At 59.4% G+C, this 13,119-nt stretch overlaps 1 protein-coding gene across 2 annotated transcripts in view; it reads left to right on the top strand.

Moving 5' to 3' along the window:
- CARS1 (cysteinyl-tRNA synthetase 1) overlaps positions 1-13,119 on the top strand; it is a 38,482-nt gene that overhangs the window by 17,515 nt on the left and 7,848 nt on the right. For both annotated transcript variants that reach the window (XM_036281147.1, XM_036281146.1), the window contains 5 exons: positions 4,757-4,897; positions 4,980-5,068; positions 6,772-6,893; positions 12,307-12,419; positions 12,827-12,955. In XM_036281147.1, coding sequence (XP_036137040.1) covers positions 4,757-4,897; positions 4,980-5,068; positions 6,772-6,893; positions 12,307-12,419; positions 12,827-12,955 — 594 coding nt within the window. The remainder of the gene's footprint in view (positions 1-4,756; positions 4,898-4,979; positions 5,069-6,771; positions 6,894-12,306; positions 12,420-12,826; positions 12,956-13,119) is intronic.

Genomic DNA, 13,119 nt, shown 5'->3' with positions numbered 1-13,119 from the left:
GTGGGGAGCCCTTCCACGGCCCCGGGCCCTCCCTGCGCTGTCCGCCGCCCCTCCCCCACCCCGCGGGCCTCGCCGCTCTGCCTTCTCCGAGTCTCGTGGCTGCAGGCCCGAGGAACGGGCGCTTCCGTTTCCTCCGTGTCCTTTGGTGACCCGATGGCTCACGTCTCTTGATGACGACTATCCCGCCGTCGGGATGGACCGCAGCTCCCCGGTCCCTGCCCTGCGGAGGGCGTCAGGGTCGCTGCCGGTCTGGCACTGAGGGATGAAGCTGCCGCCAACATCTGTGTGTGGACTTTTGTGGACATAAGCTTTCAACTCTCGGGGTAAACGAAGGAGTGTGATTGTGGATCGCGTGGTGACTGTATTCAGCTTTGTAAGAACCCGCCAAACCGCCTGGCAGGGCTGTCCGCACCTTCTGCAGCCCCACCGGCAGGGGGCCCGCTGCCCCATCCTCCCAGTACTAGGTGGTGGTCCTGCTCCTACTGGCTGTGCCCAGGTGTCTTGTTTTCTCGTGCCCGTGCCTGGTGACAGGCACTGAGGACACCTTTTCATGGGCCAGTTTGCCACCTGGGTATCCTCTCTGGTGAGGGGTTTGTTAGGTCTTTGGCCCATTTTTAAAAATCATGTTGTGTGTTTTCTTGTTGAGTTTTAAAACTTCTTTGTGTGTTTTGGGTAACAGCCCTTTATCAGATGTGTCTTTTGCAAATATTTTCTCCCAGGCTGTGGCTTGTCTTCTCATTCTCTCGACGTTGTCTTTCCAGAGCAGAAATTTTTCACGAAGTCTGGAGTTTATCTGTATTTTCCTTCCTGGGTTGTGCCTCTGGTATCGGATGTAAGGAGTCCTTGCCGAACCCAAGGCCACCTCGACCTTCTCCCGTGCTGTCTCCCAGGAGTCTCCCAGCCGTGCGCCGCACGTGGGGCCACGGTCCACTTCGAACTCATCTCGTGCCGGGTTTGGGTCTGTGCATCGGCTTCTGCACCTGCTGTCAGGTTGCTCCAGCACCGTCTATCGAGGAGACGGACGGTCTCTGCTCTTGTATCGCTTCGCTCCCTCGTCAGGGTTGGCCGACCACATCTCGGGGCTCTCTCGGGGCTCTGTGTCACGCTCCGTCGACCTGTGCGTCTGCCCTTCTGCCGACGCCCATGTCTGATCCCTGCAGCTGCAGCCAGCCGTGAGGTCGGGAGCGTCGGTCCTGCGGCCTTGCTGTCCCTCAGCGAGGAGCTGGCTCCTCTGGCCTCCCCATGTAAACGCAGACTCGGTCCGTCCATCCACTGAAGGACCCGCCGGGCTGATGGCAGTCGTGTTGCGTCTGCAGGTCAGCTTGGGAAGAGCTGCCCCTGAGGGCGTGGAGTCTGGCGTGCGCTCTGCCCGCTCGGTGGGCTGTGAGTCCTTCCGCCAGAGCCCTGAAGCCTCCTCCTCCACGTTGTCCTATACTTCCTATTTCTTTTTATTATTTTTTTGTCCTCACCCGAGGACATTTTTGCATTTATCTTGACGTAGAGCAGGAGAGAGAGAGGGAGGAAGAGAGAGAGAAACATCGATGTGAAAGGGACACATCGAGTGGCCACCACCCACACGACCCCAACTAGGGCCGGGGACAAACTGCAGCTGAGGTACGTGCCCTTAGCGGGAACTGAACCCGGGTCTCTCTGGACCGCAGGCCGACGCTCTAACCGCTGAGCAAACCGGCCAGGGCTTGCCCGGACTTTCTTAGAGCCGCACCGAAGCCTTCACCGTGGGTGCGTGTGTGCGGCTCTGGTTCTCCGTCCCATCCCGCTCACTGGTGGGTGTGTGGTTCGCGTCTCCCTTCCCGGTCAGTGCACCGCTCAGCTCCTTGTCCTGTCTCGTCGTGTGGGCGAGGACTGCAGCTCGGAGCTGACAAGGGGCGGTGAGAAGGACGTCCGTGCCCAGGCCTGACCCCGGCAGGAACCCTCGCTGCCCGCGCCGTGGGATGCGCGCTGTGGGTCCTGTGGGTGTTCTCCATCACGGCGAGGGGGTTCCCTCTGCGCCTAGCGCACCGAGGGTTTCATCACGGCGGGTTCGGGCTTGTCAGGTGCAGCCTGTGCCGATGGACTGCCGCGTTCCCCTGCTCTGGTCCTGGGCGCGATGGTTTACACTGATTCTGTAACGTTGAACTAGCGCGCCCTGGGCCAATCCCACCTGGTCATGGGTACAGTCCTTTCTCTATGTGGGTGCACGCAGTTTGCTGACGCTCCATGTGTGTTCATGTGACATGTCGGTGTCTAGTTTTCTTGTGACGTGTTTGTCTGGTTTGGGCTTTAGGGTGATGCTGGCCTTACAAGATGAAAAGGAAGTGTTCCTTCTGCGTCTGTCCCCCGAAAGAGACCGTAGAAAATTGGTGTAACTTCTTTCTTCAGTGTTTGAATTCACCAGGGAGCCTGGGCCTGGTGCTTCCTGACTCAAAAGGATTGATGATCAAGTTCATTTCTTTTTCTGTATTTTTTATTTTTACTTTTTTCTTTACTGATTTTGGAGAGGGAGCGAGAGATAGAAACATCGATGAGAGAGAACATCGATGGGCTGCCTCCTGCACGCCCCCCACTGGGGATCTGGCCCACAACCTGGGCCTGTGCCCTGACTGGGAATCGAACCGGTGACCTCTTGGTGCAGGGGCTGACGCTCCACCACTGAGCCCCACCAGCTGGGCGAGTCCATTTCTTTAATAGATGAGACTTATTCAGACTGTCAGAGATCTCTGTGGGAGATTTGCAGATTCTCTTTCAGAGAACGAGTGTGCTGACCTCGGCTGTCACCTTTTGGATGTGGAATCGTCTCATAATGTCCGTCACGGTCCGTCTGCTGTCCATGCGAGCTGGAGTGATGTCCCTCTTCGCTTTCTGATATAATACGTGTTTGTGTCCTCTCTCTTCCAGTTAGCCCGCTAGAGGCCTGTCAGTTTCATCGATCTTTCTAAAGAACCAGCTTTTGGCTTTGTGGACTTTTCTCTATTGATTTCCTGTATTCTGCTTTAATTTTTATCATCTATTTTCTTCTGCCTAGTTGGATTTAATTTGCTCTTCTTTTTCTAGTTTCCTAAGGTAGAAACTTGTAAGATGATTGAAACTTGTTAGCTGCTGTTTAGGTTTTTTGCTAATATATGTATCAATACTATGAATTTTTCTCTAAGCACTGATTTTGCTGCATCCCACAAAATTTGATAAGTTGTATGTTCATTTTTATTTAGTTCAAAATATTTTAAAGTGTTTTTTTTGAGATATCCAACTCGTGTTATTTAGAAGTGTGTTGTTTAATCTCTACAAGTTTTGGGATTTTCCAGTTATTTTTCTGTGGTTAGTTTCTAGTTTAATGGACTTGGTCTGATGGCAGAGACTTATGATGTCTGTTCTTTTGAGTTTGTTCTGTGTTTTGTGGCCCAGCCTGTGATTGGTCTTCCCGATTATTCCACGTGAGCCTGGGAAGAATGTGTGTTCTGCCCGTTGTTGGGTAGAGTGGTCTGTAGGTGTCTGCCACACCCCATGGATGACGGGGTGTTGCATTCCTGCTGCCGAGCTGTCCGTTTCCAAGGGAGGGGTGTCGAGATTGCCACCTGTGATCTACTTGTGGCTCTATCGGTCTTTGCCTCGCATGGTCGGATGTGCTGCTGTTGGGTGCGTACACCTAAGGACCGTTAGCTGCTGTTGGGTGCGTACACGTAAGGCCTGTTAGCTGCTGTTGGGTGCGTACACATAAGGCCCGTTAGCTGCTGTTGGGTGTTTACGTATTAAGGCCCGTTAGCTGCTGTTGGGTGCGTACATCTAAGGCCCGTTAGCTGCTGTTGGGTGCGTACACGTAAGGCCTGTTAGCTGCTGTTGGGTGCGTACATGTAAGGCCCGTTAGCTGCTATTGGGTGCGTACACGTAAGGCCTGTTAGCTGTTGTTAGGTGTGTACACGTAAGGCCTGTTAGCTGCTGTTAGGTGTGTACCCGTAAGGCCAGTTAGCTGCTGTTGGGTGTGTACGTATTAAGGCCCGTTAGCTGCTGTTAGGTGTGTACCCGTAAGGCCAGTTAGCTGCTGTTGGGTGTTTACGTATTAAGGCCCGTTAGCTGCTGTTGGGTGCGTACACGTAAGGCCCGTTAGCTGCTGTTGGGTGCGTACACGTAAGGCCCGTTAGCTGCTGTTGGGTGTGTACACGTAAGGCCTGTTAGCTGCTGTTGGGTGTGTACACGTAAGGCCCGTTAGCTGTTGTTAGGTGTGTACACGTAAGGCCTGTTAGCTGCTGTTGGGTGTGTACCCGTAAGGCCTGTGAGCTCTTTTTTTTATTTTTTATCCTCACCCGAGGACATTTTTTCCATTTTTTTGTTGAGGTAGAGTGGGAGGAAGAGAGAGAGAGAAACATCGATGTGAAAGGGACACATCGAGTGGCTGCCACCCGCACGACCAACCAGGGCCGGGGACAAACTGCAACCTAGGTACGTGCCCTTAGCGGGAACCGAACCCGGGTCTCTCGGGACCGCAGGCCGATGCTCTAACCGCTGAGCCAAACTGGCCAGGGCAAGGCCTGTGAGCTCTTGTTAGTGACTGACCTTGACCGTTGCATTGTTCTTCCTGTTCACGGGTCGATGTTGGTCACAGTGCTGACGTCAGCTGCGGGAGCCTTGGGCTCGGGAGACGGTGACCTCAGGGCTCCGGGCAGGGCTGGGTGCGCCTTCGACGGTGCAGACCACTCGCGGGAGGCGCTCCTGTGCGACCACACACGACCACACACGTGAGAATGCCCTGTCCCGTCCTCCCCAGGTGCTGTTGGAGGAAGCGAAGGATTTGCTCTCTGACTGGCTGGACTGCACCCTGGGCAGCGAGGTGACCAGCAATGCCATCTTCTCCGAGCTGCCGCAGTTCTGGGAGCGGGAGTTCCACAGAGACATGGAGGCCCTGAACGTGAGTGCTGCCGGGGCCTGTCCTCGCTGCGGGGCCAGGGCGCGGGCGTGACGAGGGACGACCAGGCTGTCTGCGCCCGCAGGTGCTCCCTCCTGACGTCCTCACCCGGGTCAGCGAGTACGTGCCGGAGATCGTGAGCTTCGTCCAGAAGATTGTGGACAACGGCTACGGGTGAGCGCAAGGCCCTCGGGCCCTTCCCTCCGCCTGGGGGTGGCGCACCGCTGTGGCTGCGGCGCTGCGAGGGAGCGGCCGGGGCGGCTGGAGTCCGAAGCCCGCGGTCAGGGTGTCGGCAGGGCTGGTCCTCGGGGACCCCGGGGGCTGTGCCGGGCTCCTCTCCTCGGCCTGCAGATGGCTGCGCCCTCGCCACATCCCCACACTGTTGCTCTGTGCATGTGTGCCCGGGGTCTCCTTTGGAGTCCCAGCCACCTCTCTCTGTAAGGACGCCATTCGTGGATTGGGGCCCACCCTCGCCGCCTCATTTACCTTCATGATCTCGTTAAAGAGCTAAACACAGGCAGTTCTGAGTTACTGGAGGTTAGGACCACACTATCCGGATTTGGGGACACAGCGAGCCTGCAGTTCCCTTTCACGCTCACCCTCGCGCTCACCCTCACGCCGTTGGTCAGGGGCCAGAGCCGCATGCTGGTGTGCGTGGGCACTGCGGTCTTCGTGGCGTCAACGTCATGGGCAGGCACTTGCACAGTGCGTGTCGCCTCCCGGGGCAGGGCTGTTTCTTGCGGTGCTCCGTGCCCGGGTGGGCTCCTGCTGCGTGCTGCTCCTAACCCTGCCCCTGCCGGCCACTGCCCTGCCCCCGGTGTGCCATTCTAGCACTTTCTGACTGCATGGAACTCCCTAAGCCTCCTGAGTTGGCGCGTTCAGAAGTAGCCAACAGTGCAAGCACAGACGTGAGCCGGGCATCTCTCTGCAGCTGGCACCTGCTCTGAGAGACATCCCCGCTCCCAGGGAAGAGGAGGCAGGCGGGCACTCCCAGCACGGGGCCCCGAGCAGTGCAGCTTCTCAAGATGACGCTTCCCCTCTGTCCCCCTGAGCACAGTCACTGCAGGGCAGCAGGAGAGTGTGCAGACGGAAGGACATGTGCCAGGCTGAGGTGAGGGAAGACAGGCATGCCAGGCGGGCCACACCGGTGGGCAGAATGTAGACAGAGGCAAAGTGTGTCACCCAGGAGGGTGCTGTCCCCAGGCAGGGCCAGGGAGGAGCTGCATGCGCACAGGACATGTAGCAGAGGTCTGCAGAGGGACACACTAAGGTCTGCAGAGGGACACGCTGTGTGCGCACAGGACACGCAGCAGAGGTCTGCAGAGGGACACACTAAGGTCTGCAGAGGGACACGCTGTGTGCACACAGGACGTGCAGCAGAGGTCTGCAGAGGGACACGCTGTGTGCACACAGGACACGCAGCAGAGGTCTGCAGAGGGACACTCTAAGGTCTGCAGAGGGACACGCTGTGTGCACACAGGACACGCAGCAGAGGTCTGCAGAGGGACACGCTAAGGTCTGCAGAGGGACACGCTGTGTGCACACAGGACGTGCAGCAGAGGTCTGCAGGGGGACACGCTGTGTGCACACAGGACACGCAGCAGAGGTCTGCAGAGGGACACGCTAAGGTCTGCAGAGGGAGCGCTGCGTGCTGGGTAGTGAGGGCTGTGCCTCTGCCCAGTGAAGTGTCCTCGTCGTGTCCCCGCTCAGCCCGCACGGCGCAGTGGATTGAAGACCGCGTCACAGAGCTGTGGGAGGAGCGAACCGGAGCCGAGGCTGGGCTGGCCGAAGCCAGCTAACCCTTCAGATGTCCGGTTGCCCCAAGTGGCTCTGGGCCGATGGATCTGCACTTTCCCCAACTTCCGCCTGTTTTCCAGCTACGTTTCGAACGGGTCCGTCTACTTCGATACGGTGAAGTTTGCCTCCAGCAAGGGACACTCCTACGGGAAGCTGGTGCCTGAGGCCGTGGGGGATCAGAAAGCCCTGCACGAGGGGGAAGGTGAGTGCGGCCGTGGAGATCGGGGAGGGTCAGATGGTCAAGGCCAGCACCGAGGTTTTAGGAATTCTCTACAGAGCCTATGAAATGAATTATTTTATCGATTGATTAGAGAGAGAGAGAGAAACATCGCTTTGTTATTCCACTTATTTATGCATTAATTGTTTGATTCTTATATGTGCCCTGACTGGGGATCGAACCCACAACCTTGGCATATCAGAACAATGCTCTAACCAACTGAGCTGACTGGCCAGGGTGAAACGTATATTTTGTTGTTGTTAATCCTCCACCGAGGAGATTTTTCCATTGATTTTTTAGAGAGAACGGAAAGGGAGGGAGAGAGAGAGAAGCATCTATGTGAGAGAGACACATCGATTGGGGTCCTCCAGCATGGCCCCGACTGGGGCTGGGGTCAACCTGCCACCCAGGTACATGCCCTGGACCAGAAATTGAACCCGTGACCCTCTGATCCGAGGGCCGATGCTCTAACCACTGAACCAAACTGGCCAGTGCAGACGTGTTAATTTTTAATAAGCAAGTAAATAAATTCAGTTTGCCCTTGAACAGCACGAATTTGCACCGCGCAGGCCCGCTTATACGCGGGTGTTTTCAGGGGCCCTGTGAACGCACTTCCCTCCCACGTGACATTCTCAACACCCTCGTCTTTCTGCCTTGCTTTCCGTAAGGATACAGCGCGTGCACGAGGTCTGCGGCACCTGGCTGCGCGGGTGGGGAGGCTCCCAGTCCTCAGCAGCTGTCAGCGGTTAGGTGTAGGGAGTCAGAGCTGCACCTGGACTTTCCGGGGGTTGGTGCGCCAACTGCTGCCTTGAGAAGCGCAGCACACTCGAGGCCGCGCTGGTCGGAGTGTGGGTGCCGAGAGCACCCCGGACAGGTGGGTGTGGGCCGCGCGCGACCGTTGGGAGCTTGGAGCCGGGTGTTGGGAACATGCAGCTCACAGCCTGAATGAGGAGGCACACGCCAGTCACGGGTGGGCGGGAGCCCCCCTAGCGTCTGAGCCCCACTTAGTGGGAGTGAAGGCCCAGGGCCCTGTTGGAGGCGAGGGAGTGGAGTCGTGGGTCTGGTCCCCACAGGTTCCGGACCGGCACCGCGGGCGGGGAGGGCAGCCAGTGACCCGGCTGGGCGGGATGGGCAGGAATGGGGGCAGGGCAAGGGTGCCTTTCCTGGGGCAGCTGGGGCGCCACCGACTGCCCGGGCGCCACTCGCCACTCGGAGTGCTTGTTTCACTGTATTTTACGTTTTTCTAAAAAAGAAAAACAAACCCTTGTGTCGAGGGCTGACTTTCAATAGATCGCAGCGAGGGAGCTGCTCTGCTACGTACTTATTTATTTTTTAAAGCATGCTTTTACATTTACTGATTTTAGAGAGAGAGATGGAAACATGGATGAGAGAGAACATCGACTGGCCGCCTCCTGCGCGCCCCCCACTGGGGATCAGGCCCACAACCTGGGCATGTGCCCTGACCGGGAATCAAACCGGCGACCTCTTGGTGCAGGGTCGACGCTCAACCACTGAGCCACACTGGCCGGACTAAAATGTTTATGCTTTTGATCAAGTAATTTCACCTTTAGGGCTCCGTGCTAAAGAAATATCAGAACCAAAAACAAAACGAGACAACACAGAAACGTTCAGAAAAGGTAGACCGAGTCAGTATGAGACCTCGTGGCATTTAAGGCTGAACACGCTCATCAGAGTAGAGGAGGCGAGTTCATGATGCCAAAGCCCCTGTCCCCCACGGGGACCATTCATACTCTGGACCAGACAGCAGGGTCTCCACGCCCCTGGTGCCTGGGAAGTAGACACCCCCACCCACAAGGGGTCGCTACACTTCCCAGAACTGGGCCGATCGCGCCCCGGGCCCACGAGGCCGGCACAGGGTTGACATACACATTCACGGCCGTGGGCTCACGTCAGAACGTCGTCCCCAGGAATTTAGGAACGTCCACGCCTTGAAGGACCACACAGCAGGCCCGAGGCCGGCACAGGGTTGACATACACATTCACGCCGTGGGCTCACGTCAGAACGTCGTCCCCAGGAATTTAGGAACGTCCACGCCTTGAAGGACCACACAGCAGGCCCGAGGCCGGCACAGGGTTGACATACACATTCACGGCCGTGGGCTCACGTCAGAACGTCGTCCCCAGGAATTTAGGAACGTCCACGCCTTGAAGGACCACACAGCAGGCCCGAGGCCGGCACAGGGTTGACATACACATTCACGGCCGAGGGCTCACGTCAGAACATCGTCCCCAGGAATTTAGGAACGTCCACGCCTTGAAGGACCACACAGCAGGCCACATAAAGGAGCCCCAGCCAACCCCGAAGGGTGGCTGCTCACGGGGCCAGACGCCGATCTCAGTGATTGGAGCACTGTCACCACGCGGGCACACGCAGACCTACCAGCCCGTGCTCTCCACGGAGATGGTGCGGACAGTGAAGAAGGAAACCGCGGCCCCAGAGGCCGGAGTCAGAGCAGGGCCTGGGGGCAAAGGAGGCAGTGCCACGGCCACAAGGAAATGTGCACGTCACCCACCTTCCGTCGGCCCTGAAGGCGGCCCAGGTGTCCTGGGAGCGGCACCCAGGAGAAACGGGCTGACCGGGTTCCCCACCTACCACGTCGCCCTCGCGTGAGACCGCGGACAGCGGGGCTCTGCGCTTGCTCTGGAGCTCCTGCCCAGAGCCCAGGCCGAGGCAGCGCCTGCTCGGCCTCCTGCAGGGAAGGCAGGCGCCTGCGTCACCTGACCGAGTCCAGCTGGCCGAGTCCGAACGGAGGAAGGACACCCGCACACACCCGCGTGAGCCCGCTCTCCTGAGTGCCTGCAGGAAGGGGACGTGGACAGGGCGATGTCCACACTGCGCCGCGGCGAGGGGCTGGGCCCAGGGACGGAAACAAAAGGAGGAAAATCAGGCCAGCGATGCGTCCGAAGCTGGAGAAGGAGCGACAGTGACGGGGACGGGAGCACAGAGCAGGGAGGGGCGGAGATGACAAGCTGGTCTCCAGTTCGTCACCAAGACCAGCAGACAAGCTGCAGCAGGCTGGCTAACGGGAGACGATGCGGGCGCGGAGGACGCGCGCCCCGGCCGAGGTGCAGCGCAGCTGCGGGCAGCCAGGCGCCTGTGCCGCGGACTCGGACTCCTGACACGGGCGCCCGTCTGGTCCCTCGGGCACTGACCTCTTTCTTTTTAATCCTCACCTGAGGCTATTTTTCTGTCTATCTTCAGGTAGAGTGGGAGAGAGAGAGAGAGAAACGTCGACGTGAGAGCGACACATTGACCGGCTGCCTCCTGCACGACCCCGACCGGGACCGGGGACGAAACGCAACCGAGGTACATGCCCTTGACCAGAATCGAACCCGCGACTCTGGTCTGCAGGCTGATGCTCTAACCACTGAGCCGAACTGGCCAGGGCGGCACTGACCTCTTTTCCTCACATTGCCAAGTGGAAAAATGACAACAGCCAGCCCTGGCCCGTCTGCTCAGTGGTTAGAGTTGGCCCAAGGACCGAAGGGTCTCAGGTTTGAGTCCCGGTCAAGGGCATGTGCCTGGGCTGCAGGTTCCATCCCCGGCCCCAACTGGGGTCCTGCAGGAGGCAACCAGTCGATGCGACGGTATTTCTCTCTGTGTGTCTCTCTGTCCCTCTCTCCCTCTCCCTTCTTCCCTTCTGTTCTCTCTAGAATATCGGGAAATATCTTAGGTGAGGATTAATAACAACACAATGACAATAGCCAACACAGCAACAACTCTTCCCTTTTTGGTCATGTCAGTAAAGATACAATGTGTTCAGTGTGTGTGGGGATTCGGTTGTCAGCTCACAGCCGTGAGGTGATGAAGGCGGAAACCACTGCTCCCGAGGACAGGAAGCGGGGCGTCAGGAGGGAAAGCCCGAGGGGCCAGCCCCGCCGCTGCGGGCTCGCGGGCAGGGGCTGTGTGCCAAGTCCCCTGCCTGCCCCGGCCAGCTGTCCCCTGAGACAGCGCGGTTCTCGGGCCTGTTCCTCCCGGGCGGGCTCGCGGGCTGGGGCTGTGTGCCGAGTCCCCTGCCTGCCCCGGCCGGCTGTTCCCTGAGACAGCACGGTGCTCGGGCCTGTTCCTCCCGGGCGGGCTGTTAGAGTCCGAGTGACGGTGAGCAGAGGAGCCCAGCAGCGAGCAGAGGGACAGGCCCGCTTCCCAGCTGTCGCTCGGCCCGATGACCCTCACTGCACGGAGCCCGGAAGTACCTTTCATCCAGCGCCGGGGCTGCAGCAGGGAAGGCCAGCCTGCGATTCTGAGAGCTGCCGGGCGCCAGTGGGGCCTCCTGACACTCCGCCGAGGGGGGCGCACAGGGAGCGGGCCGTGCGGCTTCGCTTCCTTTAAAAAATCTCGAGCAAATAATAGTGTCACCAAACAGGGACGTCTGGTGGCGGGAGGAGGGGTGTGCTGAGCAAGCTCCTCTCTGTCACAGAATTTTTCTGAATAGATTCTTAAAACCAGAAACGTTCGCGCGTCAAATTCCAAACCTAAGTGCACACCACCTGTCCAAGGGTGGCGGGACGCGTGCCACGTGCCACGCCTCGCCTCTGGTGAAGCACTCGTGGGCAGTGGGAGCCGGCGGAGCGGGGCAGTGTGTCCCGTGTGGGGCGTCTGTGCCGGGCCTGTGGGGCCTGAGGAACCCAGGCCTGCAGAGCAGCACAGCACGGTGGGGACTGGTCACGGCGAGCTCTGACCACGCCGTTTCCCCGCTTCTCCGTGCACCCGCCGAGGGTTCTGCCTGTGCTGCTCCGGGTCTTACGAAGGTGGAGACGCACATGCTTCCCCTCTGCTGGCTCTCAGGGCAGCGTGCCTGTGTCCTGACGGCGGGACACTGAGACTGTCCTTCCTGCCCTGGCCAGTGTGGCTCAGCGGTTAGAGCGTCGGCCTGTGGACCAATGAATCTCGGGCCCTATTTGGGGTCGTGTGGGAGGCAGCCGGTCGATGTGTCTCTCTCGTGTCGATGTTTCTCTCTCTCCCTCCCACTCTATGTGAACAAAAATGGAAAAATATCCTCGGGTGAGGATAAAAAAAAAAAAGAATGTCCCTCCTGTTCTGGAGTTTTCCGTGAGTGGGTGACAGCCCAGAAAGGGGCCTGGGTGCGGGCTGAGGGCCCTTGCTCGGCCCCTTCGCCCAGCTCCGTCCTGGGCACCAAGGATTCTCTGGGAAGGAAGGCCGGCCTCCGGGCGGCGTGCTTGTTCGCAGCGCTGTGTCCGGTGCGCTGCGTGGGGTTCCGTGAACAAGGCACGGCTACGCCGCAGTCTGGGCAGAGAGCCTGCAGGGTGCTCGACCGTGTGAATAACGGGAACTAGCCAGGGACCGAGCAGTGGGCGCAGACTGGCCTTGCGGTGAGACGCATCCAGGCCGGCGAGCGCCCCTCCTGTGTCTGCGCAGGCGACCTGAGCGTCTCGGCAGAACGCCTGAACGAGAAGCGGTCCCCCAACGACTTCGCCCTGTGGAAAGCCTCCAAGGCCGGGGAGCCCTCCTGGCCGTGCCCGTGGGGCAAGGTGAGCACCGGGAAGGCGCGGGCAGGTGGTGGGCCACCGTGGGCAGGCCCTTCCCCCGTGAGCAGACAGCGCCCCATCCCGGAGCTGGGGGCCACAGAGCCTGCGGGCCAGCTGGGGTGCAGCTGCCGGGCCGCCTCGGAGGCCCCTGCTCCTCACGGGCTCTGAGTATTACCAGCTCCCGGGACCAAGTCACTCCCTGACCGTCCCCGTGACAACACCCCACCCTGCGGGGAGGGCTGCTCCACTGCCCCCGGCCGAGTGCCGAGAGGTCTGGAGTGGCACGGCCTCAGCGGGAAGCCACGGGACCGTGCAGACCGCCCCAGGAAAGCTCAGGGTTTGAGGGTCAGAACACGGGTGAGGGAGGCCTGGAGCTCAGGCAGCCGGTCACGGGGTGGTCTGCTCCCTAGGGACGTCCGGGGTGGCACATCGAATGCTCTGCCATGGCGGGCACCCTCCTGGGAGCCTCGATGGATCTGCACGGAGGGGGCTTCGACCTCCGCTTCCCCCACCACGACAACGAGCTGGCGCAGTCGGAGGTAGGCGCGTCCTGCGCGGTGGGGCGGTCAGGGGCCGTCCGCAAGGGGCTGTCTGGGTAGAACCCGGCTTCCGCATCACGGTCTGTCAGTGGGAAACTGAGCCCCAATTATCTAGGCTGATTTCCCACATTAACCGCCTGGCCTTTGGCAATAGACAGGCCTAG

The sequence above is a fragment of the Molossus molossus genome, unplaced genomic scaffold (genome assembly GCF_014108415.1).
Source record: "Molossus molossus isolate mMolMol1 unplaced genomic scaffold, mMolMol1.p scaffold_m16_p_31, whole genome shotgun sequence".
Classification (NCBI taxonomy): Eukaryota; Metazoa; Chordata; class Mammalia; order Chiroptera; family Molossidae; genus Molossus; species Molossus molossus.
The sequence above is the reverse complement of the archived record's forward strand: the minus strand, read 5'-3'. Positions and strand labels throughout refer to the sequence as shown.